At 39.4% G+C, this 27391-nt stretch overlaps 1 protein-coding gene across 5 annotated transcripts in view; it reads left to right on the plus strand.

The window, feature by feature from the left end:
* SLC12A4 (solute carrier family 12 member 4) overlaps positions 1 to 8934 on the plus strand; it is a 50854-nt gene extending 41920 nt beyond the window's left edge. For 3 of the 5 annotated variants that reach the window (XM_032447008.2, XM_085551770.1, XM_032447009.2), the window contains 8 exons: positions 416 to 611; positions 1652 to 1821; positions 2002 to 2133; positions 2222 to 2329; positions 3090 to 3274; positions 4062 to 4076; positions 6002 to 6135; positions 7745 to 8934. In XM_032447008.2, the coding sequence (XP_032302899.2) occupies positions 416 to 611; positions 1652 to 1821; positions 2002 to 2133; positions 2222 to 2329; positions 3090 to 3274; positions 4062 to 4076; positions 6002 to 6135; positions 7745 to 7836 (1032 nt within the window). In that variant the 3' untranslated portion in view covers positions 7837 to 8934. The remainder of the gene's footprint in view (positions 1 to 415; positions 612 to 1651; positions 1822 to 2001; positions 2134 to 2221; positions 2330 to 3089; positions 3275 to 4061; positions 4077 to 6001; positions 6136 to 7744) is intronic. The other 2 variants (XM_015873792.3, XM_085551771.1) reach the window with 1 other exon arrangement.
* Positions 8935 to 27391: the final 18457 nt, after the last annotated feature.

Genomic DNA, 27391 nt, shown 5'->3' on the forward strand with positions numbered 1-27391 from the left:
AATGTAATAACAGACCAAACGACATATAGATATCAAAATTGGAAATCTAAGTGAAGATAATTAACTGTGTGTTTAAAAACACTAGAAAAGGGGATGTGGGGTAGTAACAGGTATCACCAGCTGCTGCAATTTTTATGAGTAAGAGATTATAGAACAAACCTGAAAGAAAAACTTGCTTTGTATCTTGGAAATAATTATGTTTGGAAGGGAACTTTGTGTGCTTTAGTATCAGGTATTGTATGCATCCAGTGGGCATTTTTTATTCTATTTTATTAAAGACAGTGATTGAACTCAATTTTGCCTTAAAACGTGTTTTACCTGTGGTCATATGAATCAGGAATGTATTCCAATCAAATGATAGACAGAGACATGGAATTCTTCTTGCCTATGAGGTTTTTCCTTGACTGTCTTCCAGACTATTAAAAATATGATGGACATTGAGAAGGTGAAAGGATTCTGCCAAGTAGTTGTAGCCAATAAAGTTCGGGAAGGAATTGCCCACTTGATCCAGTCCTGTGGGCTTGGTGGCATGAAACATAACACTGTGGTTTTGGGATGGCCGTATGGATGGAGGCAAAGTGAAGATCCAAGGTCGTGGAAGACGTTTATAGGTGAGTTTTGAAGGTTTGGTGGGACCAAAGACTGTGCACTAAGATGTTTATTACACATACATTACACACTGGGGATTTTAACTGAATCCTTGTGAAATTTAAGGTATATATATGTGTGTGTAAGGTATATATATATGTATATATATGTATATATGTATATATATTATATGTGTATTATATATACATGTATATATATATATAAAACTCAACATGGCAATCATGATCAACAGAAGAAACTAATCTGTAAGATATATATATAGAGATAGATAGATAGATAGAAACAAATCTGTAAGATATATATATGGATTTATGTTACAAAGGGTGTAAATGCAGCAAGTGAGGTTAAGTGCATGAGGGAAGCAAAATCTTTCATGTGAGACCAGCTGATGTGATTGAGGAGAAAGGGGGAAGTATGTCTGTGCTTTCAGGCAATGCAATAAGCAAATTTTCTGTAGATAATTTTTTACAAAACTGATTTATATTTGAAATATCATTTATTGTAGCCAAAAGGCCTACGAAAGTTCTTCAGAGATTAATTTAGCAATTAAAATTAATCTTTCTAATGAATGCTTCAAAATGATGACCTTGAGAGATACTGTTTTGGTGGCAAACTATTTTTTTTTCCTAGATAATCTCTTTCCACAGGTACTAATCTAGCCATCTTTACTGTGGGAGCTAGCACTGCCCTTCCTCTATCACTGTCATTCCCGTGTGTTGTTTCTGGTAGTCCAACTACTTAACAGACAAATCAGAACATCTGCTTCTTCCTTGTGTTTAGCTTTGAAGATCACAGCCTTTATTTCAGATATGAAACAGAGCTTGTGTTCCTGTAAGTCTGTTTCATCCCAGCTGCATCATTTGTCTGATCTGTCTGTGCAAGCCTTCCAGTGTGTATTTTTCTTCATGTTATCACTAACTTTTATGGTTTGCTGACATTTGGTTAGTGAGTGTTTTTATTTTATTTATTATTATTATTATTTTTACTATAGGTGACTCTTGCAGAATTGAAGGTAACTGTTTGTTCTTTCCCCTCTTGGCAGGTACTGTTCGTTGCACAACTGCAGCCCATCTGGCTCTGCTGGTTCCCAAAAATGTGTCTTTCTATCCCAGCAACCATGAGCGTTACAATGAAGGCAACATTGATGTGTGGTGGATTGTGCACGATGGAGGCATGTTGATGCTGCTTCCTTTTCTACTCAAACAGCACAAAGTAAGGAGCTTAGAAAAAGAATGTTTGTAACCAATTACTTTGGTATGCATTGTTGTAAAGGAAAAAGACTCAGTAGTATTGCTTGCAGTGATAAACAACAGTAGTTATATTGGTAAGCTCATTTCATAAAGTAGAGTTTTATTAAATCAAATATACTGAGAATTTATGTTCTCTCACCAGGTTTGGAGAAAATGCAAGATGAGAATTTTTACTGTTGCTCAGATGGATGACAACAGCATCCAGATGAAGAAGGACTTGGCTACTTTCCTCTATCAACTCCGAATAGAGGCAGAGGTAGAAGTGGTAGAAATGGTAAGGGATTTGAGCCTGTTTTTCACTTTGTGGTGGAAATGGTGTTTGATTATGACTTGAGAGCAATATCTTTTTCTTATTTCTGCAGCATAATAGTGATATTTCAGCATATACTTATGAGAGAACTCTTATGATGGAGCAGAGATCTCAGATGCTGAGGCAAATGAGGCTGACAAAAACAGAGCGGGAAAGGGAGGTATGTCATTTGTGGCTGATTACTATGGGCTGCTGAGGTGGATGACGCAGTACCTTCCTGGTAGTGTTTTATAATAGCTGCTTCTAAATTAAACTCCTGTGTTCTTAAAGCTAAAAGGAAATCAATTTAGTGTAGCTTTTTATTTCCCAGAATCGCTTGTTGTCACTGGATAGCCTTGCTACACATGTTTTAGGAAAAAAAAGTGGTAGCATATAAGCTGCAAAAACAATTTGTGTGTTCCCCTTTGCAGTGTAGATGATGCTCGGTGACGTGAGGATGCAAGTCTGAACCCAGACTGGACATTGATTTTGCTTTATGTGGGGATGTCTGAGGCTTTATAGAATAACCTGTTTTCCTTCTGAAAGCTTTATTGTAGGTTGGACTGTTAGCCTTCTAAGTGTCCAATCTTATTTCTGTGCATGTGCTTGTCCAACTTTTTGTCATTAATTTATTGTCAAACGTTGGTAGTTTCAGATCATGTCATGATGTGAGACGGAGTGTCTTCTTTTCTATTGTGTAGATACAGGCATCCATTAGCCTGAATTCTGCATGGCTCACAATGATCTAAATAGTTTAAAGCTAGTTTGGTTATGTAGGATTTTTAGCTAGGGCGGGCATTTAGTATCTGAGCTGTACCAGGCACTAAATCGACAGCACGCAATATAAGATACAGTAGAACAAAAAGTCTTTCATTGCTTGGAAAGAACCATAAATGGTAAAACAAACTCTGAGTTCACCTTGTTCTTCACATGCCCTCTAGGCTCAGCTAGTAAAGGACAGACATTCAATAGCACGTCTGGAAAGCTTGTACTCAGATGAAGAAGATGAGGGGGACACTGTGCCTGAGAACATTCAGATGACCTGGACAAAAGAGAAATGTGATGCTGAGAAGCGGAACCGGGGCAGTGCTGTGGGAAGCTTTAGAGATCTCATCAGCATTAAACCGTGAGTCTTGTCAGAGTCAATGGTTTGTGCCTCCTGAAAGTCTATGCGTTTATTGTCTTTTACCTTCTAATCCTTGGTTTAGACTTGCACAGGAAACAGTGAGACCTGACTACTGAAAAGACAGCAGTTAGCCTCCTGAGAAATCTCTAACTTAGTAAACGTGGCACACATTTAAGTGTGTATTTTACAATATCAAGTATTTTACTTGATACTGTCAAATTCTGAATGGGCTTTAATGTTAAAGCCTATTGTAACTTTCCTCCTGCCTCCCAAATACATTAACAAAAAGCAGTATTAAAAAACAGATTGATAATTTCATAGCTCTAGCGGCAATTAATAAAAGACTGATAACTTCGCTGATCTAATGTCGAGTATAGATATTTAATACAACGAGCAAGAGGCTGTGGGGATGATGATGAGTGACTGAATAGAATATGTTCGTGATCAAAACCCTTTAAGATGGATTTACTGTTGAAAGAGCATGGACATACAGCAACCATTGTAGTGTTACTACGTGTGCACCACCTGAATAGCCAGAAGTACAGCTTGTTGTAGCTTAGTATAAAAACACGTGAATATCCTGTGATCTCCTGATGTACTGCATCTTGCGTGAAGAGTTCATCCCACCAGCTTTGCATACTTGACAAAGTTACAGATTTTTCTTGACAATAAAGCAGTGAGAAATCAAATCTGCTCTAGGGTGAAATCATAAATAGTTCATATACTGTAGAAATTCTGCTGAATTTGGTGTTAACTACCTGTACTTTTTCCTCTTCCATGCTTTCAGAGAGTGGGAAAACTTGTAAGTTTGTTATTTAACGTAGAAGTGCCTTAAGATGGTTGAGGGAACAATTTTGTTATCTCAACTAAGAGGAAGGAAAAAACAGAAAATGAGTTAGAGTTAAGCAGCCTTAGCAATGGTTTTAAGGGGAGCAGGATGAGCTGACATAAGCAAAGTATCATTATAAATAGTGTGTAACAAATTGTAAGTTATTCTGGCAAGTCATGGAAAAAACCCAATTAGAGGTCTGAATCTTTTTTCTTAAGGAAAGTGTCTCACAAAATGTGGGATCCTTCCTCAACTGCTATGATGTTATTTCTGGCAGTCTCTGGACTCTTTAAAAAACAAACAAACAAACCAACAACAAAAAACCCTTTCTCATAGTCTGCACCTTCACGTCACTCGAGAGATGCAAGTTTTAGATGTCACTTCATAGAATACCAAGCCTTTAATTTTCCATTACTTTTCTAAAACTATATGTAGTTAATAATAGTGTGTTGTTTCTGGTGCTGGTTTCTTCCACACTTCCTGTAAACATAATCTGGTGCCTCTGTGTGTTGTCTGTGGCTTCCTGAAGCTGATGTGGTGAAGACAAGAGGGTGTCCTTGCTCTGTGTTAAATAAGAACTTGAAATAACAGAGGTAATTCAAAGTGGTTAGACTGCTGTTAGTATAACAAATATTAACCATACTATTATATCTTCTGTATATATAAAATACTTCTTGCAATACTAAGTATTTGGAAGAGCAGCAGGGTTACTGAAGACTTCTTAACTCATAACATATAAAACTGAATCAGGAAAACTGTGTATTCATATTCAGTCTGTCTACTAATAACTTGTTTTAATACATTAAAATGAAGAAAGAAAACAAGTGGGAAATCATGGAATCCTCACAACTGGAAATCTATTCACCTTTTTATCAGTCTATTTCTGTTGTGCTTTTGCTTTTGCAGTACCAAAATGATGATTAATTTCCTGTAGGAATGAAACATCTCCTGAGTCAGAATTCCTAACGGATACTTTCCAGTTCTATTCTTGTGTGAACTGACATTATTTTGTGGTGATATATTACTGGTAACTGATAGTGTGCCTATGTACAGAATTAACTGTGTGCCTGGATTCTGAAAGAGCAGGCTTGTCAGGTCATTCTGCATCTATTCCCTTCTCTCCCACAACTCCTGAATCAAGTGGCTGATCAGATTTGAAAGCACAATTGAGATTTCAAAGATGATCAGATCATAGGGAGTTTTTTTTGTTTGTTTTTTGCATATAATCATGCAGAGAGGTTGATTGGTGTCAAACTGAAGAAAAGGTTAAAGTCTTTATTAAACACTGGTAAAGTCACTCAAGCAGGCATGCATCCAGCCATCTGTAGTGTAGGAAGCTGTAACAAACCAGGCTTTTTCTGGAGATGTCAAATGCTGTTCCACACAATAAGACAAGTCCACTCACAGAGAGCATGGATGGAACACAGTGCTGCCCTCCTGTGCCTTTGTCCTGATGAATCTGAGTAAAATGGTATTCTGATACTGAGCCACGGGAGGTCTGTGCTGCTGCAGGAGGGGATCTAGAGGGAGGAGGCTGCCAAAAGTGAAGACTGTGCAATCACAAAGAGCGTGTCCCATTGGGCAAACGTGTTTTCAGCTTCCCGTGAAAGGCTGTGAATCCTCTTTATAAAATACACTTTCTAAAAGCAGCATAACTTCAAACCTCAGAGACCAGACTGCAGGGATCTTAAGATGGATGGACTGTCAGTATCTGAAGGACTCTGTGAAATCTTTTTAGTATTTGTGTCATTGTTTGAAGAAATGCACTGTTTGTTGAGTTGACACTGAACAGGGTATTTAGGAGACTTAAGGTGTCTAATGCTTTTAAAGGCTTCTTGAGCATTCTGTTTTTCAGAGGCATGTTTCTAAAAGGAAGTCTAAATGTGCTTTTTCTGCAGGAACCAATCTAATGTCCGAAGGATGCACACAGCAGTGAAGCTGAATGAAGTTATTGTTAATAGATCCCATGATGCCAGACTTGTTCTCCTTAATATGCCTGGTCCTCCAAAGAACACTGATGGTGATGAGAACTGTATCCTTTCAGTCAAGGCCTAGTCCACATACAAACTTTTTCTTTAGTGTGTGTTCTTGAGGTTGTTTTGACATAAATGCCACACTGTAATAAATGACCATTTCCACTGAGTAGAGAGTACTTGCTTGGTGCCAATAGTAGTTGCTTGAAGTAAAATTTGCCATTGGTTGCACTGAAAGCCTTGTCGGTTTGAAATGAATGTTGTCTCAATTCTTATTTAACGTAATTTACCAAGGCCTTGTAAATCATGCTTGTGCAATGCAACAACACACAATTCATGTATTTTGCCATACAAGAAAAGAGTAAACAGTTTGACAGCACTTACCATGTTCTAGGGCAGGAGCAAAGGCTAATTCTGAAAGGCATATGGCCTGCTATATGATATGTAGTGTCATTTAAATGTTGGGACCTGAATCCAGGTATGAAGTCCGCAGTGCTGACTTTGGAGATTAATTCTCAATAGTGGATGTAGCAGATGTTCAAGGAGGCATTCACAGTAGCCAGTGCTCTGAGTTCAGGACAGTGTCTGAACTTGAGTAAGCAGGAGGTGCTGTTAAAGAGGGTGTATCTCAAGCATATTCTCTCACAATGGAATTTGGAAGTTTAGCTGCTAATGCAATGCTCTGGTACAATTAAAATTCAAACCTACAGTATTTAGATACCTAGAAGGGTACTTGCACTGTGCCTCAAAGCGAGGCCAGAGCTGGGGGTTTCAGTCTGCAGAGCATCCTTGTGCTCCAGTTTTCTGCCCATAGCTTCTCTTCAGCCTTGGTTTGTACTGTCACGTTAGTAAGCCTTTCTTTGAACTGTGCCAAAAATGTGTGTATCATGAGTTGCAAATCACAGACCAAATGACTGCAGTTTTCTCCTAACTCTGGAGGGAAACTGTGGTAAGAGTTGTTACACAACAGATTGCTGGCTGAAGAAGAGATTAAAACACTCCTCCTCAGCATAAGGGTGTTTCATCCACAGCTGCTACAGCTGCAGGAGAGATTTTGAACTTGAGTCTGTGGGTAACTTTGGGTGATGCTGCTTACTCCTCCAGCATCCCTAGAGAGGCTGAGCCCTTGTGACCAAACAGCATGCATTATTCTCAAAGAACAGCCGAGAGGGAATGTCTGTGTTTCCTGGTGCTCAGATCATTTTGCTGGGGAAGTGAGAGAGTCTTGCTTTTAAAAGAAATCCTAAAGCTTACGTTAACCCACTGTATTCCTTCCCTAACTCTGTCCAGTTGCCACCATATCTGTATCTGTTTAGAAGGATGAATGCAGGTGTGTCAAATTGACTGTAGTACAGTTTACACTTGTCTCTCATGCTGCATCTTGCAGTGAGATATTTAATAACATAAGCATACAGAAATGTGTTCAGCCACAAGTAACATTTTTTAACTGCTGGAAAAAAATCCCATCTCCCTAAATCTGCCTGTAGGAAAATTTCTCCTGCCTTGTGTTGAACAGACTTTTTAAGTTTATACTTACTTCAGAGTTCTTGTTTTGCATTGCCTATAACATTCCAAATCCAATGTTTTACTACAGTTGTGGAAGCGGGGAGGTTAATCATTGTGCATTCTGGTTTTAACATTTCTTTGTCCTTGACTTTATTGAAACAGACATGGAGTTTCTCGAAGTCTTGACTGAGGGTCTGGAGAGAGTATTACTTGTCAGAGGAGGTGGACGAGAAGTCATCACAATTTACTCCTGATTTAGTACCAATTTCTAATGCTGGCCTACATTTACCGTATTGGTGATAACGGACATTCCAGTTTTAATTGGAGAAGAAAAAAGAGGTTTTTCTGCCTAACTTTCTCCTCATCCAGTTCCTGTTCACTGTCTTTCCGTTTGCAACATACATATCTTTTGGGGTTGCAGTATTGTTACACCATCCGATTAGCAACATAATTTAATTGTGAAGCTGCCACGTTATTCAGTTTCCGCTTTGATACTCCAGCAGTTGTGCATGTAGTTTTACCATTAAACCTATTTTTGGACAACACTGCCATGTGCAGTATTTTTAGTAACTGTATGTAAAGTTAGGACACGAAAGCCAGTTACTGTAAAAAGATTTTAAAAGCTTTTTATATTAGGTTTGGGGAATAGAATAACATTATATAACAGCTAGTTTCTGCTGAAGTTCAGCTATAAAGCATTTTCTAAGAGCACACTAAATTGTAAGAGAACTGAAAAAGTTTGGGTTTTTTTTTTGTTTTTTTGTTTTTTTTTCTGGGTTTATTTCCAGAACTAAACTCTCAGTATTGGATAAGAATTTATACCTTTAATACATTTATTGATAGAGATTTAAATAAATTATGTTGATATAGTTGGAATTATGTATGTAGCTTGCTACAAATTGTGTTGCTTCTGAGACTTGAGGTTCTGTGAGGCCAGATCCCTATTTATTTTTGTATTTATTTGTCAGAAATAATGGGTACACAAGGCTGCTTAGGAATGCAGAGATCTCATCATAGATTTTGAATCATCCATTGATTGAAGGACCAGTCCTGTGCAGTTCCTCCATGCTTTAAATTTCTTGCAGGCCATCCATCAAAGTACATTGAGTATGTTGGAGTCCCATGTGTAGAGCCAAGTGTTGTGCTACACGCACAGTGATGGGATTGCACTTGCACAAGTACAAGGGACCTGCTGCTTCATTGTATGCTTTGTGTTCGTAGAGGAAAAGGAGGAAAAGATGACCTTTATTAACCAATAAGTCTCTGGAGATTTTGTCAAACCCATTGAGTTGTACTTTATGTACAGAACATTCGTATTTTTTCAATAAAATGTTGCATATACTTTGAACCTATTCTCTGTTCTGTGTGCTACAATGAATTACTTGGGAGTACTATATATGTCTTCACCTTGCAGAATTTCTGTGGTCTGATTTCAGTGCATCTGTGAGACAGATCCTGACAGTGCAGAGGTGTTGTGTTTGCCCAGATGGCACAAATACTGCTCTGGGGAGGTGCCGACTTAGTCTTGAAAGCCTGGTGTTGTGCTGAAGTGAGTAAGGGCTCACGGGTCTGGAGCTACTGCCTTATTAAATAGCTAAGATCTACCCTATGCCTGTAGACCATTAAACACAAATGAGCTGATATGCCCTCAGGATTTCTAGCTGTGTGGGAAAGCAGTGATCCCTTACATCTGAGCATCCTCTGTGGGATGGATTAGTAGTGTGGGGAGAAAGGTCAGGGATGGCACATTTCTCTGATCCATGTGATCCAGCTGGTCAGTATGCTTAGTTCTGTCATCTCCATTGTGATAGTGTTCCTGGTTGTTTCACTTTGTAACAGCATTTCTAAGGCAGAAATCTAAAACCAGACATTTATCTTGAATAAGAGCAATATAATAAAGTTTTTTTTTAATGTAAGAGTTTTATAGTTTAAATTCTCACTGGGAAATAAGACATACCAGATGGGAGAAGGATGATACAGTAAATGGGGTTCTCTAAGGTTATTCTTTGCCATGTGGATAAAAACTAATTCAGTACTTTATGAACACTAACGATTTAGTAGGTTCTAATTAAGATATCTTTCTATGTAGAGGATTCAAGGTAAGTTCCTTCAGAAGGGGTGTGTTGATACAACCTGGAAGTAGCATGGAAAAGGTCAAGGAAGCAGACCAGTAATGAGTTAGCTATCTGAGGGTAACAGAATGATCATCTTCTGTTTCTGGCCCTGCACTAGAACTCTTTTCTGTCAAGGGGGTGAGAACATTACGATTAAAATGTAATCAGATTTACTTGGTACTATCTGTACAGAGCCATATATAGTTAACTATGACTAAATCCTCTATGGCAAGCTTTTTAATAATCAGAAATGTTAAAAAGTAGTCGCTTTTTGTTTGCTGCCTGCTTTACCCTTCACCTTCACAAAACTAGAACTTAGGAAAACTGGGCTATCAAAAAACTGCTTTACTTTCTGTGAGGATCTGTATGTTGCTTTCCTGATGTAGCTCAGCCTTTGAAGCACAGAAATTGTTTTCAGAAAGATAAAGTGTTGCTTTAGACAGTAAAATCCACAAGAGGGCACTGGGCTGCCTCGTTTGGTGATTCTTTGGGCTTGAAGAAATACCACCACAGTCACCCAAATCATTTGTGAATTCCTGTTGAGCTGTGATTTTTCATCTCGTTAATCTAAACTGTACTTCTCTGAATTCTCCATGCCCTGATAGGGAACGAAACACGATACATTTAAAATTTTCCATTTAAACAATTCATTCTCCACCCTGTCCCCATTCCTCATTTTCTCATTTGCGTCATCCATAATCGTGTTTGCTTCTTCAGTAGTTCCCTTGGGAAGGAAGGAACTGCCTCATGCTGTGCTCTAGAGGTCAAAAGTTCTCATCCCGTTTGGGAGTAATTATCCCCCTACATCGCTGCTGGCCCAGGTTTGTAGGCAGATCCTGCCAATACCAAGTGCTGTTTTCCCCCAGGGAGAGGTACCACATCATTCTGGATTTGCCACATCAGACAGCGTCAGTCAGAACTGCAGTGCAGTGTAGTAGGCGATGGATTTCTGAAGAGATTTCTCCTTAATAGTCACATGCTACACCCCAAGCTCTGGCAGCTCTGAATAGACAGCCCCTGCCAATGGGAAACTGAGGAGAGTTTTCAAGTTTTGACCAAAATTCACTCACTGCACTGAATATTATGAAGGCAGACCTCTCACTGTTAGGAAAAATGTTGTCATGATGTGCCTCTTCATCCAGCCACAGCAGAACCTGCCACCCAGGCAGATGTTGCTTGCTCCTGCCAGTCCTGATGCTTATTTTTCTGTGGGCTGCTGCATCAGGCTTGTCCTTGTGCTTCAAGAGGTGTTAAAGAGACAGAGCATGTACTGTGTGTGATGAGTTAGAAGGCGGGATAGGATAATTCCAGAAGTAAAAGGGTACTGGCTAATGCTGAGTGGCAATAGATGTGCCTAACTTATCTCTGTATAGTGTGTGTGAGACTGAAGTACCCCAGCTTCTTCCATTGAAGAAGTTATGAAACAATCTTGATTGTTGCTCCTCAGTTTCCCCAGAACTGTGGGTGTTCATTTTTGGTTGGGCCTTTCAAACACTAGGAAGCTGTTATTCCTTCAGCAGGAGACTCAATCTCTAAGCAACAGTAACGATTCTGAGAGTTTCAGTTGAAAATTAAGATGTGTAAATTCTGAATTGAAAACTGAATGTAGGCAGCAAGTTGCATGAATTTACTACTTTGCAAAATCTGCCTGCTCTGTATAGCAAAACACTCTGCATCATAGAATCATGGAATGGTTTGGGTTGGAAAGAGCCCTTAAGACCATCTCATTCCAACTCTGCTATGAGAAGGACTCCTCCTTCTGGACCAGGCTGCTCACAGCCCCATCCAGCCTGGCCTTAAATGCTTCCAAGCAGGAGCATCCACAGCTTCAACGGGCAACCTGTTCCAGTGTCTCACTACCCCCACAGTAAAGAATTTCTATTTGATGCCTTGTAGGATTTTCTTGTTATATGTCTAGAAGAATTTCCCAAGAATAAATAGCAAGTTTCATTCTGCTGTAAAATTTTCATCTTTGACTAAATATCTTGATTTGCTTACCACTAGATTAGAAAAAAGTTAATAAGGAATCAATGGCTGAGGCTTTTCAAAAATGAAAGACATCATTCACTACAGAAACATCAGAGATCTGAATGAAATATGTAAATAGTCCCCATCAAAATAAGCTGGCCACAATAACGATTGAACGCATTTTAATTGGCTCCTTTCATGTCCTCCTCCAGAGTTGATACAGGCTGTTCCCACAATGTAGCTCTTTGTGGCTTATCTGCTCTCTTCTCTTTCAAGAGCGAGTACAATTAGCTTCCTCAGAGGCCAGCTGTGCGAGGGTGAAGCATGGCCCTGTTTGTTTATGGGCTTTAGCCAGCATAACTCATTCCTTGTCAGATGGGCTTCAGCACTATTTTTCAGAGTGTGCTTGTCTGGATTCTGTTCATTTCATTCTCAACAACTTCTTTGCATCTGTGGAGGTATTTCTCACCTTATTGAAGTGCTCAGCCAGGCCAGTCAGCCAAAATGAATGCACTGAAAACAAAAAGATAGAATGAGTCCAACTCTCATACAATTTTTCACACACTTAAACTAAAATTGACAAGGGTCCTGCAATGAACAAAGCTGAGCAGTAATACTGTTCCCAGACTTGTAGTTTATGCAATGGTTTTATACAGCGTGGTTTATACAGTGTTTTATTTCTTAGATTTTAAAATATCTCCTTTTAAACAGGCACCTTTTGCAATTTGTTTTGGGACTGAACGCTCCCTTAATCTACTCTTTCTTTCTTTGTCTGCCAGCTGATATGTCAGCGCTGAATGAAAACTGGCATAGAATGCACATAACTGAGGGAAACAGCCTCTGTAGAATCAGGCCATGCGTCTTAAGAATACATACTAAGAGTTCAAAACATAGTCTTGAAGGTCAGTATGGCTACATCCTAGAATGGCAAACTGGTTCTGCTGTAAAAGCACAACAGCCTCTTCTGCTGTCTCATAAATAGTATTGTTTCTGACTGGATAGGCTGTACATGGGAACAGCAGCAGCACGGAATGATGCCTTTGGAGAAGGTAGGTTATTCTTGATGTAACAGAGCTTTTCTTTCCTTTTGAAGGCTCCTGGATCCAACCCCTGCTCCAAAACACCAATTCTGAATTCAGATTGAAAAATAAAATGCTGGTGCTGTTGAAAACTGTGGAAGGCAGATCTAATTACTTAAAAAGCATCTTAAGTAACATGTGTGCTGGTTGGGAAGGAGGTGGAGGAAGGAGAGGTGTGTGAAAGGAGAACATCAAGTGATAAGTCTTGATGAATGTGCCTTCCAGGCCATGTATTTGTATTTCAGCATATTCTGCCTTAAGAGAGGTGGCTGGGAGGAAAAATTCTCTCCTGTAATCTCTTCAATGTCTAATGCGATTAGGAGACCGACCCTTCTCATACCGGGCTTAACTATCGGGATCTCATTAGAATCTCATTACTAACCATATTTCCACAGTCAGATCCTGGGTACCACAACGAGCCTGTCAGTGTTTGTAGGGAAACACAGAATGTCTTTAAATGAAGCAGAGAGAGGTGGATTTTCTAAGAAGCAGTGAGGGTGATTTGGAGCAAGAAGTGAATATCCCCATGAATAAAACTGAGAGGAAAAAGCCCATGAATTGTAGGAAAGCTGCTCTTCTCTGGATTTTGACCCTTCTTCCTGCTCCTCGCCACATGGCGGCGCTGAGGGGGGAAGTCCGTCCCGTACTGTGAGCTGGAGGTAACTGATCCAGGACTATGCTGCTGCCAGCGTGATGGTTAACAAAGCGAGGTGAGGATAAAGCTACTGGTGTGAGGGAGATAAAGGGATTCAATCAAAGCACACAAGAAAAAATAGAGGAGGCAAACTCTGCTCTTCCAGAATGTTCCATCTTTTAGCCCAGCTGCTGAGGGATGGAGGCCGTGCAGTGAGCTGCAGTCACAGCATGGCTGGCAGGGAGGAAAAGTCTCAGTTATACTGGGTGCTCACACTGATTAGAACTAAAGGATGGTTGTGCAGGGAGGGAGGGGTGCTTTGGGTTTGCTTTTCCCAGCTAGGGGATGGATGGGATGAAGATTTCATGTTAGCTGCAAGTTTGCAGTGAAATTAGATTTACAAACCTTTCATCTATTGAGCATGGTCCTGGCTGCCCTGAGAAAGGGAGATTTAAGTCAGGTGTTCTGAAATTAGACAAGCTTTTGACAGTGCAGGAGGCAGCACTAAACAAACATTGCTTTTACCTGAGCACTCACTGCGTTGCATCCAGGAAGGTGTGGGTTAATGAGTGGCTGTTCAGAATTACCCAGTTCTTCCCAAAATCCTGGGTGAAATTCGGGGTCTTCAGTGATTTTGGAGGGTTGGATCTCAAGGCTCCTGCCAGCAATAGAGCCAAGGTAGACCACAAAGCAATGGTACTACCTAAACAAAACAGAACCTAACAGACCTGTGAGTTGTTAGGCACCACAGATGTCATTCTGGAGATGTAGCACTGCAGGTGATGAAGCACCTTTAATGGTGTCCACGGGGAGATCAATTAGATTCAGTTCTGCTGTCACAGAGGATTCCTGCCTCTGCTGTTTCCTAACCCATTATTTTATGTGTAGCAAAGTTTGTCCCAAGCTGTAAATGTAAACAGTTGCAGCTCATTTGGCAGTTTTCTTGTGATACTGTAAGCTTTTTTCAGCTTTCGGAGGGAGGAATGTATGGAGAAGTTGTGAGAAGTATAAGTAACTTTTATAAGGCTAATAGTGCTCTGTGGCAAAGAGAAGAAGCAAGTGTGAGGGGAGAAAGGAGAAATGTGTTATGATAAACAACAAAAGGGTGAAGTCTGTCATGCAGAAAAGAACCTATTCTCAGAGTATACTTGCTTCATCCTCTTCCTGAAATATCAAAACATTTTCCAGAGTCCAACAGTGACTTTTGCTCAGGCTTAGCCCATCTGCGATGTTTGGTTAATAGTACTATTGTCTGTCTGGGGTAAAGATGCTGTTATACTAACTTCAGTGCCAATGTGATTACTGAAGAAGGTAAGAAAAAGCTCCATCCCTCTTGGCAGCCTGAAGTGGAAATGTTAAGTTATGGCTTGAAGCAGTGATGGAGCACCTGGTGTAAGGCAGGGCCAACCCAGGGGAGCTCAGGTTTGTGCAATGCACCTGAGTGAGCAGAAGGGATGGAGCCAGGATCCCCCACTTCCCATATCTTATTTAAGAGTTGACAATGGAGGTGACAGTATCCTGTTGGAGACCCCTGTATGAATGCCTGGTTCTTCTGCAGGTAAGAAGTTTCTTTTATTTCTGTACCCACAGCTGTTGAATTTGAGCAAATCATCACTTGCGGCAGCCTCTGACCTTGTTGCTTTGTTGTCACTTTCCCCCTTGTTACACTGCTGCTAAGAATTTTCTACCACAAAGAATAGCAGAGAGTTCCAGGAGCAGTACTGGCAGGTCAAAATGCAGAGCAATCACTCAAGTCTGAAGAACCTCATGAAATGAGGCATCACATCCAGCGCATTTGTATATTTTCACTAATAACCTGAGCTTTTCTGTGTTTTTATTATTAGCAAAATACTTTGTTTCCTGTCCTCACAGAACTCTTTGTGCTTCACCTGGAAGGCCTGTGAGCTCAGCCACTGAAACAGCCAGAGCTGCAATCTCTGAAACTTTAGATTTGCAGTGAGTGACTGCTATTTAGCAAGGGGTTAGTCCCAGTTTTTAAAACAGTAGAGATTTAAATTAAATGATTTATACATTTAAACTAGGGCGTCATATTGGCCTGTGTATGGGGAAACTATTAATCACAGCCTGAACCTCTGATTAACCATCTGGGGCAAGTGACGAGCCAGCTGTGGGTGCACAGGTGAAGGTAATTCAGCTGTGCTACTGGAAGCAGTGGAGCTTGACTTCACCTCTCCTAGATCCCATTTAAAGGCTGACCAACTCTAAGGTAGCATCTCTTTCTGGAGATTGCTCCTGTGTGGTGTTTTTGTGGCAAGCTTCAACGTTGGCGTGCATCCGTCTTGGCTGTGAGTATTTTCTTAGATACCTTCTAGTTATCCATTCACTTTGTAATTACAACTATTCATTTGTATAATTACAATGATATATAGCCTGGTCAAGAGTAAGTAAACTACAACCAGTAACAGGATTGAATTGATGTAATCTCTTTTGTTAATGAGGGAAAATAGAATCTGTTTCCTTCAAACTTGAGTTCTACAGTTCTACCTTGCAAATGCCAAGGTTTGGGGTTTTTTTGACCTATTGAGATTTAAAGTCTAGTTCAAGAACTCTTGTGAAGCTTTCTGATTTCAATGCTAGTTTTGTTCTTGGTTTATTGCTGCTTGACCTCATAACAAAATTGCCCTTTATCTTAAGTAACTCTTCACCCTCACTAGTGTTTCTGTTCTGTTTAATATTTATAGATGACAAGAGTTCCATTGTTTAGTTTTAAAGCAACTGTTTTTTTGCTAGGCTGGCAAAGACTGGGTCTGTAGAGGAGAGTTTATGGTCTGTATCAGATTAAGAAGAAGAAAATGAACAATAAAAGTGGTAATACTGACTTGACTGAGATCCTAGCAACAATTTATGAGATGGCTTTTGGCAGTGCTGCCTGACCTAACACTTCAACTGGAAAAGCAGGGAGGACTATACAAATGAGTAAGGAGGGAACTCCCAAGCAACCACTGAGGGTCATATAAGACCACCCCCCTACAACCTTGTTCAAGTGCAGATGGCCAGGGAAAGTAGCCAGCAGGGGACAGAGTACGACGCTTGTTTAACCTAACAAATATATAGGTAGTAAATGTTTCTTCCTTATTAACAAAGTAGGTATAAAAATAACCATCACAAAGCAAACTGAATAAGCTGGAGGTTGTGCTTGGTTTATGGAAGTATTCTACCTGGTACCCTGCCCCAAAAATAAACCAGGTTTCAACTCTAAACATACGTTGTTTTGGAAGTGCATTTGGAAATGTGAGCTCAGTAAGCCAAGCTTTATTTTGTTTAACTGAGTTTGAGTACAGCTTGCTTAAGCAAGTGGTACTTCATTGCAACACTGTTAAAAGGATAATCCAGGAGCAGTGGTCTCTGAGATCTGTGCTGTGCTCTGTTCTTATAGTTTGTATGTAGGTACAGCTCTGGTGGCTGCAGGCCTTCCTAACAGGTTTGCCTACAGAGCAACCGTACTAAGAGGCACTTTTGTGACAATGAATATAATATAATATATGAATATAATATAATTTTTCTTGCATGGTTCTTGTTCTTTGTGGCCAAGACTTACAATATTATAGCATGAAGCACACTGATGCTAGATGCAAAACAAACAGCAAGTATAAAGGCCACAATTCCAAATGTTTGCATGCAAAGACATGATAGGTAACTTCCCGATTTTCTACATGTTGGTGTTTTACTGACTTGCTTATGACTCCCAGCTAGTAAATGTTTTTTGAATAATGATATTAATAGTGTTTTCTAGCACAGAACTATTTCATAAGTCTGATTAGTAGGGGGAAAATAGTATCTGCATTTGCTGAAACTGGTGAAGAAGCTTATCAAATGAAGCAGTTGGACTGCTGTTCCTGGTAACTTGCCATACTAAGTGGTAGTTCATCACCTTTCCTTCAGCCCTAAATGTTACTGATAATAGCAGGACTAGGGGAAATGGTTTTAAGTTGAAGGAGGGAAGATTTAGGTTGGATGTTAGGGGAAAGTTCTTTACTAGAAGGGTGGTTAGGTCCTGGAACAGGCTGCCCAGTGAGGTTGTGGATGCCCCGTCCTTGGAGGTGTTCAAGACCAGGTTGGACGGGGCCCTGGGCAACCTGATCTAGTAAAGGTGTATGTTTGGTGGCCCTGCCAGGCAGGGGGTTGGAACTACATGATCCTTGAGGTCCCTTCCAACCCGGGCAATTCTGTGATTCTGTTACTGAGTGGCTATTGTTAGAGCTGAAACCCAAGGCAGGCCAGTAGGCATAGAAGAGAATTGAGAGGTGATTCCTGTGGACTTACTAGTGGCATCTGGCACAGGTTTGCTTTCAGACACTTGAATTCTAGACATTTGAATGGATGGCAGTCAGTGATTCTAGTCACTTGTGCTCTGGTTATGTAGGAATACTTAAGAAGCATTGGCTACTAGAACCTGAATTTTGCTTTCCACATCCTCCTCTGTCATCCCCTGTCTTCTTGCTCTTTGTGACTGCTGGGAGGGAAGGCCCGTATGTTGGTTATGTAAAGATAGAAATGGAATACTCAGAATTGAAGAACTGTAATTGTAGCACCTGTAACTGAAGGTACCACAGAGGATGAGGGAAAGCATGTTATTTGAAATTCCACTAATGGTAGCAGTTCCTGAAATGGATAAAATTGTATATAAACTGGATATCACAGTTTAAAAAAGAAAATATCAATGATGTAGTCTTGAGCACTCTGTTTTGTTTTAGAGGCTGTGGCAGATCTGTGTTTCTGGATGGTGACTTGTCTATCAAGTCTGAGATTACAGTGAGCATTTAACTTTCCACCTCTTACCTAAGACTGGCTTCATGAACTGGCATCCTATCAAGCCAGTGCTCCAGGAATCAAGAGCTTTAGTGAGTCGTGCTGGTGGAGTTGGGGGGAGCTATGCTGGCCAGCTCTTCCTGTGATGTACATCTGTGCTAGAGAAGTGGGGAGAGGGCCGTTTTTATTCAAAATTAACCGTGGTTACTACTTACAAGGAATTCTGTCTAATTATGGCCCCTCGATCTCCTTAATTCTCACTGTCTCCTTCTCAAAGTGCAGTCCCAAGAGGGCTGCCCTGGAAAGACAGAACAGTATTCCGTGAGGCTTAAAATATGGTATATAAATTATAAACCAGCCCTGGCATAGTCACTCATCAGATTTAGCTGGAGAATTCTGTGACTGTATTAAACTTCTCTTATATTTTGATTCTTATATATGACTACTTCGCAAACTTCCTGCTGCAATGAGCCAAGAGTCTTTTATTTTTGAGAGAAACCGAACAGCTTCTTTTTTTTTATCCCACTTCTACCTGTAAAAAAAGCTCTTTATTTCTTTCTAATTATCAAATAACAGATGGTTTATGTTAGCTTTAAGAGATGAGGATTGGGAACTGGGTTAACAAACTGGTCAGTTATGCTTGGATTTCAACTACTGTTGTTTACCAGTGGCTCTGGCCCAGTATTGCAGGGCTGTTTGTACAGTCCTCATCTCTTTGAAGTCTCTCCAAAAGACAGGAGCCAAGATGCTTCTATTCTGGATTGTGAAATCTGAAGTAGGAATTTATCCTCTTGTTGCTTTTGGAGAATGGGAAAGAGGAAAAGAGCTTTGGTCTGATCTTGTTAATGGGTGAAGATTACCAAAACAGCTATCTTGGCCAAGTAAACCTTATGCAGGACCAAACCTCCCTGATGGCTGTGTCCCAAGCCCAGTCTCTCTGAGGATGTGCACAGTGTCAAAAAGGCAACAGTATATTTCTTAGTTCTAGATGTATATTTATAAAAGTTCATAGAAAACAAATATTTTCTGGTAACTCTGTGACACTGGGGTTGAGAGTGATTATAAAAGTTACATAATCTGGATTTTGTGATAATGTTCTACTCCACAAATCAGCATATTGACTGACAAGAGTCATGGTAATGTTATATTCCTTTTTAGTAATCTTAAAACACAACATAAGTGTAGTTATGGGAATCCTTTGCAGCTGATTAATCCCTTTGCTTGGAGATGTCTGTACTTAAGAAATGACCTAATCTGCTGTTCTTTCCTTGCATGTTTGGAATTAAAAGGAAGTAGAATTTTTATCCTGTTTGGATTTATATAATCCTCAGCACTTCTTTATAAGAGTAGTAGCCTTTGTAGTTTTGTGCAATGCGTAATGCACCTTCTGGCAATGCCATATATTCACTGAGGCACTGTCCAAAGCATTTAATGTGTATGTAATATATTGGCCTTCGTTGGCAATATGTTGGAATCTGAGCTTCTCTTTTTGCTGGTGATACTGGTGTGAGGGAAAATATCCTTCTCTGCAAATATCGTATGTATTTGATGGTAGGCTGTTCAATGGATGAGGAACTGGTTACAAGACTGTACCCAGTGAGCAGTGGCTCAATATGTGGATAGAGGTCAGTGATAAGTAGTATCCCTCAGGTGTCAGTACAGGGACCTGTGCTCTTTAATGTCTTCAACAGTGGGATCGAGTGCACCATCAGCAGTTTGCAGGTGACACCAAGCTGTGTGGTGTGGTCAACACACCCAAAGGATGCCATCCAGACAGATCTAGACAGGCTGGAGCAGTGGACCTAGGACCTTATGAGGTTCAACAAATCCGAGTTCAATGGCTTGCTCCTGGGTTGTGGCAACCTCTGCTATTAGTGTAAGCTGGGCAGTGGAAGGATAGAGCACTACCTGGGGGTAGTGGTGGATGGTACGTTGAACATGAGCCGGCAATATGTTCTTGTAGCTCAGAAAGCCCTACAAGGGCAGGCTGAGAGCTGGAGCTGTTCAGCCTGGAGAAGAGAAAGCTCTGGAGAGATCTGATAATGTCCTTTCAATATCTAAAAGGGAGTTGTAAGAAAGAAGGGAACAAACTATTTAGTATGATCAGTTGGGATAGGACAAGGCAAAATGGTTTCAAACCAGAGAAGGGAGATCTACTCTGGATGTAAAGAAGAACTTCTTTGCAATAGTGGGGGGTGAGGCACTGGAACAGGCTGCCCAGAGGTGTGGTGGATATCCTTACCTTGGAGACATTCAATGTCAGGCTGGACTGGGCTCTGAGCACCTGACTGAGCTGCAGATGTTCTTGTTCATTGCAGAAGAGTTGAATTAGATGACCTTTAAAGGTCCTTTCCAGCTCAAATGTTCAGTCATAAACCTGCTGTCAACTATTCAGCCTCACTCATGAGTGTATGGAGGTGTTTTTTTTTTTGTTTTTTTTTTACTCACTTTTCACAAATTCTAATTGGTAGCAAATGTAATGGTCTTTGGCAAAATAATGTGAGTAGCGGGTGTACTGCCTCCTAAACATTAAGTACATCTGTTTGAAGATGGAACAAGAAAACTCAGAAGGATAGGATTCTGTGGCTAGATAGCACCCCTTACAGGCTTGTACCATTTTTTCCGCCATTCTCTTGAATTCATATAAGACCATGAATTAATGTTATATATAATGATGGTCAAAAGTTAAGATTGCAGACTTGTGTATGTTTTTCTTTAGTTGTGATTCCTTGGGAAGTGTATTTTAAATTGTCTTTTTATATGAAGTATTGTGTCCTAAAAATGAGACTTCTAAGCAGCTTTTAAAATGTTTCTTTTAGTTTTATTGCTGAGACTGTGGTGTGATTACTCCAAGATAAAACTTCAGACTCTTCGAGCCTGTGACCTGACAGAAATGGAACTTCCTGAAATGAAGTCATCAAGGTAAGTGAAAAATTTATTTGTGAAAGAATATCTACAACTGTATCTACAATATCTACAACTGAGACTGAGAAAACCAGATGTTGATGATGGCATGCATTTAATGTTTCCTTTGTTGAAATGTTTGTTGCTTGTGCTTATGAACCCTGCTGGTGTGGTGTGTTTTATTTTGCTAAAGTAAGAACTCCAAATTGTTGGTTATGTTACTTATTACAAAAAGGTGGATCTTCTAAAACTGCTGTCTCTGTGGTTTTCTGGTATGTTAGCATGCTCTGGAATATTGTAGTGGCTGGCTCTCAGTAAAGTCTTCTGGTAATGTCTGTCTGACTTTGGTTTGAAGCATTTGATTTATTACTCTGAGAAAATCATGTAGGGCATTTGTGTTGTTGATTGTCTCAGCTCTTATTTTCTTGACTGTTTGAGTGTGGTGTTTTGTTGTTTTTTTTGTTTTTTTTTTTAAGTCTGGATCTAAGAAACTTGTATGTATGACATTCTGACAATTCTCTTAGCAAGAAAATCTTATAATGGTGGAGAAAAGTACAAGATGCTACAAAATAATATCCTTTCTTGCTTTTAGATGGATTAAATGTTTATCATTATGAAAAGAGAATATCAGAACTGTGCCAAACACAACACATAATTGTTTTCTGTGTGTTTGTCCTTTTATATGAGTAGTAAGTGTACTAAGTTTGTGATAATGGACAACTACACTCATTTTGTTGAGAGGCCATCAGCAATTCTTTGCTGTGCTTGTAGTGTGATTTGAAGATGATGTGCTGCATTTACATAAATGGACAGGAGGTATTCTGTCCTTGATCTTCTTTTCAAGAATGATAGTGTGTCATAGTGTTGCATCCTGCCTCACATAGGGATTAATTTATTAGAAAGTATTGACTGTTACTGGGACTTTAACTTCAAAGCTTTGGCACTTCGTTATTTAGTCTTCAGTTTATGCCTCTAGAAACTGTTTTTTCCCCCCACTAACAGTGTGTACATAACCTTGGATCCTGATCACCTCCTAACTAAAATATTACCTTACAAGCTTTGTGTGTAGCTACTCCTTTGTCCTGTTATACAATCAAAGTTGTTGTTGTTTTTTTGCTGCTTAATTCAGATTTGGAATATTTAGCACTGACTTTTCATACACCTGCCTCACAGAAGTACATGCTCTCATTTATCAAGGAAACTTAAAGGCCAAGTATTTTTGGCCATTCAAATAGGGACTTGGAAAGAAGGATGTGAAAGAAATATATGAAAGTGATTAGGAGATATAACAGACTTTGGTTGTAGGTGCGTGCTGTTTCACTAACTGCAGAACAGGGTATCCACATGTGAATGAGTAGTTGGGCTAATGAGTCTGGTGGAGGGAAGCCCATAACAAATACTAGGCTGGGGTTTTCTGCCCCTTTCCCTTTTCTTCTATAGTTGTGCTGTGTACCTTGAAGATCTATGTTTAGGCTTCTGTTCTTCCCCTAAATAATATGTCTGGAGAGGCTTTCTCCAGGAGAACAACCTCTAGCAAGGCAAGTTGTAGTATTTCCAACCAAACTTAAATCTTAAGAACAGCAGGAGCAGATTGCTTTTTTTAATTATTATTTTAAAATTAGTCAAGCACTTCTGATGTATTTTTAATGTTTAAGAAAGAACTTTACTCCAAATAGCCCAAAACTTAAATGACAATGCAGTTTTCTACCATCTGTATCAGAAAATTATTTATCATCCTTCAAACATGCAGACCTTCAAAGGAAGTAAATAAGCAAGTAAAAGTAGACCAGAATTATTATCCTTTTGTAGGTGGGAGTGTTTTGAATCTCTACTAGAGCTTGTGACATAGATAGGCAGAAATAAAACAGAAATGGTTTGGGGCACCCTTTTTCAAAGATTAAAGGGAGACAAAGGTTTTCAATATGTGATTCCAAAATTCCCAGTATTAGGACTTTTCACTGTGTATGAGTCCAAATTTCTACTTCTCTATATATGGAACAAGGAAAAGAAAATCTGTACAACGAATGACCTACTGCTGGGCTGTGGCTGCTGAGTTAGTTTTGGTTTCCTTAATTCTGCTGTCTTAGAAAATTTGCTTTGAAAGCTTTAACTTTTTTGTTTGGATGCTGAACAAAACACTTACTGGTTTGTAGGATTCTTGTTTCCTGGCCAGGGCTCATTAAATAGATCTCAAATGTTTTAAAATGTTCTGTCATTATCCTTTTCTACTGTTTTTCATTATGGTGTTCAGCTTCTCTTCTAGGCTGCATCCAGGCTTGTAGGTCTGTATCTCTGGCATTGTATAAGTTGTCTTTTCTTCTATTTCTTCTCTTTTCTCACCCCTGCCCCAACTTGTGAGTTTTTATCTCATGAAAATGCCTGCTCTCCTGAGATTTTTGGTTGTTCAGATAAGCAGCCAGAAGTTCAAGCTGAAGATGGATTCAGATCTTTGAAACTTACCTTCACAAATTGGAAATTAAACTGGCTTGCCATAGGAGTTATATTTTTCTATTTTAACAGTCTTTAGAGAATATTGGAGGTCATCAAATCCTTTTCCCTGCTGTATTACATGCTATTTACCAGTTTTGCTAGATTGATGCCTTTTCTGCCTCAGAGGAAAAAAATACATATACCAAAAATGCAATTATTTCTATTCAAAAACTGCTTTAAAAAAATAATTATATATACATATACACATAGACACAAAACAACCCACCTCTCTACTTCATTCTCACCTTTTGGGGGTAATTAAGACTCTCTCCCAAACTTCACACTCTTCAAGTAAGGCAGAGGTGAGTTGATTTTAATGAAATAAAAAGCAACAGAGAGAATGAGATGTAACCATGCTGTAGAACCATTAAGTTCCTGAATTAACCTCTTTTGAGGAAAGCATCTTCTCCAAGTGTTAGATTGGACTCTGTTCCATTTGGTGTCCCTCCATTGCATTCTGTCTGATGGGACAGGCTAGTAGGCCTTCTACTTAGCTAATTTTTGTGTTGGTATTTTTTAATATTTAGTACTGATGTTTTCCATGGTATCAATTTAAAAAACAATGCATACAAATTCCACTTTTCTTTAATAGTTGAGCTCAGAATCAATCTTCATTTTAAGGATCAATTCCTGATGAGCTCACTTCAAACACAGATATGTGGTATCAAAAATGAGGTGTATTAGCACAGAACTTTAAGCAGGTGGTCTGTTATGTTGTGCTCTCATTGCTTCTTTAATGTTATTTGCAGAATGACTAGATTGACCAGAAGTATCTTTTGTCAGCTTGAACTGATCTTTCACCATAAATTCTTGTTCTGTTGATGTTGTAACTGGAATAGTTTAGTAAACCAGCTTACAAAATGCTACGAAGCTGCATGTTTCCATTCTTCTATTTCACCACTGCCTTAATTTTCCATTGAGGATAGTTTTCTGGGAAAACCCTGCAAGCTATATTACTAATGCGATCAGAGTTTAACAAAATTGTTTGGAGGGCTGCAGTCTGTGGAGGATGCATGAGACAATGACCTGCAAGCCTGCTTTACAGAAATAGCAAACCCTGGAATGTTGTCTAGATTCCACACTGTGTACTGAAGGAGGCACTTAGTGATGTTTTTTCATTTGTTCTAAGGTACCAAGTAGAGTTATCCTTATTTTGGCTGCAGTAATAGTGAGAAGGTTCAGCTACAAGCTGCAAAGGGCTTATTTATCTCTGTGTGGATCTTAGGGCATTGGAGTGGGAAAGTTTGTTTGGTTGAGAGTTAACTGTTCCTCTGAATTGCACTATGCTCAGGGATGCTGCTTTAGGTGGATACACGATACAAATCTTCCTGCAGCAGAAAGGAAATAGGCTATAGAGATTAGTAGGAAGAAAGAAAACCTGTACCAGTTTATGAGAACTTTCTTGTGGTTGCTGCCATTGATTAGACTGCTGAGGTATCTTGAATCAGTTTGCTTTAAACTGAAATGAATGCATCTCTCACTTCTTCTGCTCTCTCTTCATATGTGGTATCCATGATTTCAACTGGCAGCAGTAGATTATCTAATATTGATCAGGATCTGACTAAGGAGTTGCTAGTTCTTTAAACATCTCTCAAACTGCAACTGTTCTTAAGGTTTCAAATATTTATTTCAAGCTTAGAGAAATGACATTAGAAAAGCAATAAATTGGGCAATTATTTACTTTCAGCAGGGATATATTTTACTACTAAAATGATGCAAATATTCGTTTTAAGTTGTTGATGAACACTGGAGTGTAGCAGCTATGGAAAATTCCAGGGAAAACTGCAAAATGCTGAGTGAAAAATGTCAAGGGTAGTATTTGTTAAATGTGATTTCATTCACACGTTCATACCTAAAAATGTCTCTCTAGATCATCTGGGAGTTGTGAGGTTGAGTCATGTTAGCCCTTTGCTTTTTCACATTTACTCCATTTTGTTCGTACTTCCTGAATCTGTTCTACTTTTCTCATTTTCTTTTACCCTGCTGGTTTGTTCTTTCTTGGCTTTATTTTTAATTAGTTAAACATAAGTGGCCTTTGACATAGGAAAGATTATGAAAACAGTGGGATGTTGGTTACTGCTTTGAAAGAGGAAGGCAAATATTTTTGTGTGTTCTCCTTTGTCTGTTACCTCTCTCCTGGGGCTCAGTTCTCAGTAAGTGAAGTAAAACAGCCACTTGAGTGGGGAAAAGGGAATTTATTTAGAATATTTCTTAGTTTTCTGTGTATTATGGCCAGAGGCCTAATAAATCTTGGTTCCATTGTGTGGTGCAGAGCTACTTTGTGTGTAAAGTGTGTAACAAGAGCCTCTCAACATTAGGGCATGAAGTGTTACAACAGACCAGACATGGCAGGGAAAGAAAATACACGATTTTATGCAAGTATATCAACAATCAAAGATTTGGCATCCAATTGTGTTTAACACAACTTGAAAATTTGCCCTCTTATAATGGTGCCTAAATGGACACTTGTCTTCTGGAAATCTTGCCTTTATAGCCATTTTGGGATCGTGAGAAGGGTTAATGCAGTTAGCTGCTACTGAAGGGGTTGTGGGACCACGCATCTGTGATAAGGGCATTTTTGAACTGCTGCAGTGCATGTTACTGAGCTGCCTTTTGAGACTCATGGGCTGATGAACTCTCCTGATGCTTTGATGAAGACATGTTTTTGTTTATTTTTTTCTAGCTAAATTCCTTTGCATATGAAAGTGGGTTTTGTTTGTTTTTGTTTTTGGATAAGCAAATATCCTTAATTTTGGCAAATATATGGGTAGATATAGTCTTCTTGGAGGCCTGTGAACATCCATTACATGTAGCACATGCAAGGAAAGCAGTTTGTGCAGACCACTTCTCAGCCACAGAGCCCGTATTAACTTATGTAATATTTCCCAAATCAATATTGCACTGTTTATCCCTTTGAAATTAACAGAAGGAAAACAGAGGTTGATTTTTGGAATGAATCCAATTAGAAATACCCCTGCCCTACTGTGTTGTTGCTGCTGGGACTACTACCAGGCTGGCAGTGGCCATGCTCAGTTGTCATTATGTACCGTGTAAATGTTATTCTCTAGACAGAAGGAAGGTAAGAGTGAACACAGGAAAGTGGTACTTGATGGGTTTTGCCTTAATTCTGTCTGGCTGCCATGGAATTCCCCTTCCAAATAAATAAATTAAATTAAATACTCTAGGTTTGATTATATGCTTGAGTTAAATTGGACATAATACTGCCTTGCTAGAAGTGATGAAAATTAAAATTCTGCAAATATGAAGTTTAAAACAAATGAACTGTACCATTTAAATGATAAAGGGCTTCTCTATAGTGTTGCAAGTATAAAATAGTTGACATTTAAAATGTCAATAGTTTCAGCATTTACCATAGAGTTCTGACATTTTAATAGTAACCGTTGGAGCTTTTGTTTGTTTTAAATGCTTAAATTCTTTTAGCAAATTATTGGCAGTCTGGTCATCTTTGAAAGGTAGTAGCTTCTTCTGGGACTACAGCTATCAGGGAAACTGAACCCATCATGTTGATGGTGGAAGTCATCAAAATAGGGTCAGCCATATAAAAATAAACACTTATTTCCTAGTGTTGATGTTCACATTTTGCTCATGTCAGGAAAGGGAATAAAAGGAATATTACTCATTTCCTGAAAATCTCTTTAAGGACCAACAGCAGAAGGCTGGCCCCTGGGAGACCTTGTTCCTCCATGGATTTAGATGGATAGGTGGCTTTTGCAAATCCAGTCCCTCTGTGTCTTCCCTTCTTTGAGAGACTATTCCTTAAACTGTTCTAGAGGATGATTCCAGTGGTTTCCCTGTAGCGAATTACATCTATGCTTACGTGTACACTTTA

The sequence above is a fragment of the Coturnix japonica genome, chromosome 6 (genome assembly GCF_054131305.1).
Source record: "Coturnix japonica strain WE chromosome 6, WE-NBRP24, whole genome shotgun sequence".
Lineage (NCBI taxonomy): Eukaryota > Metazoa > Chordata > Aves > Galliformes > Phasianidae > Coturnix > Coturnix japonica.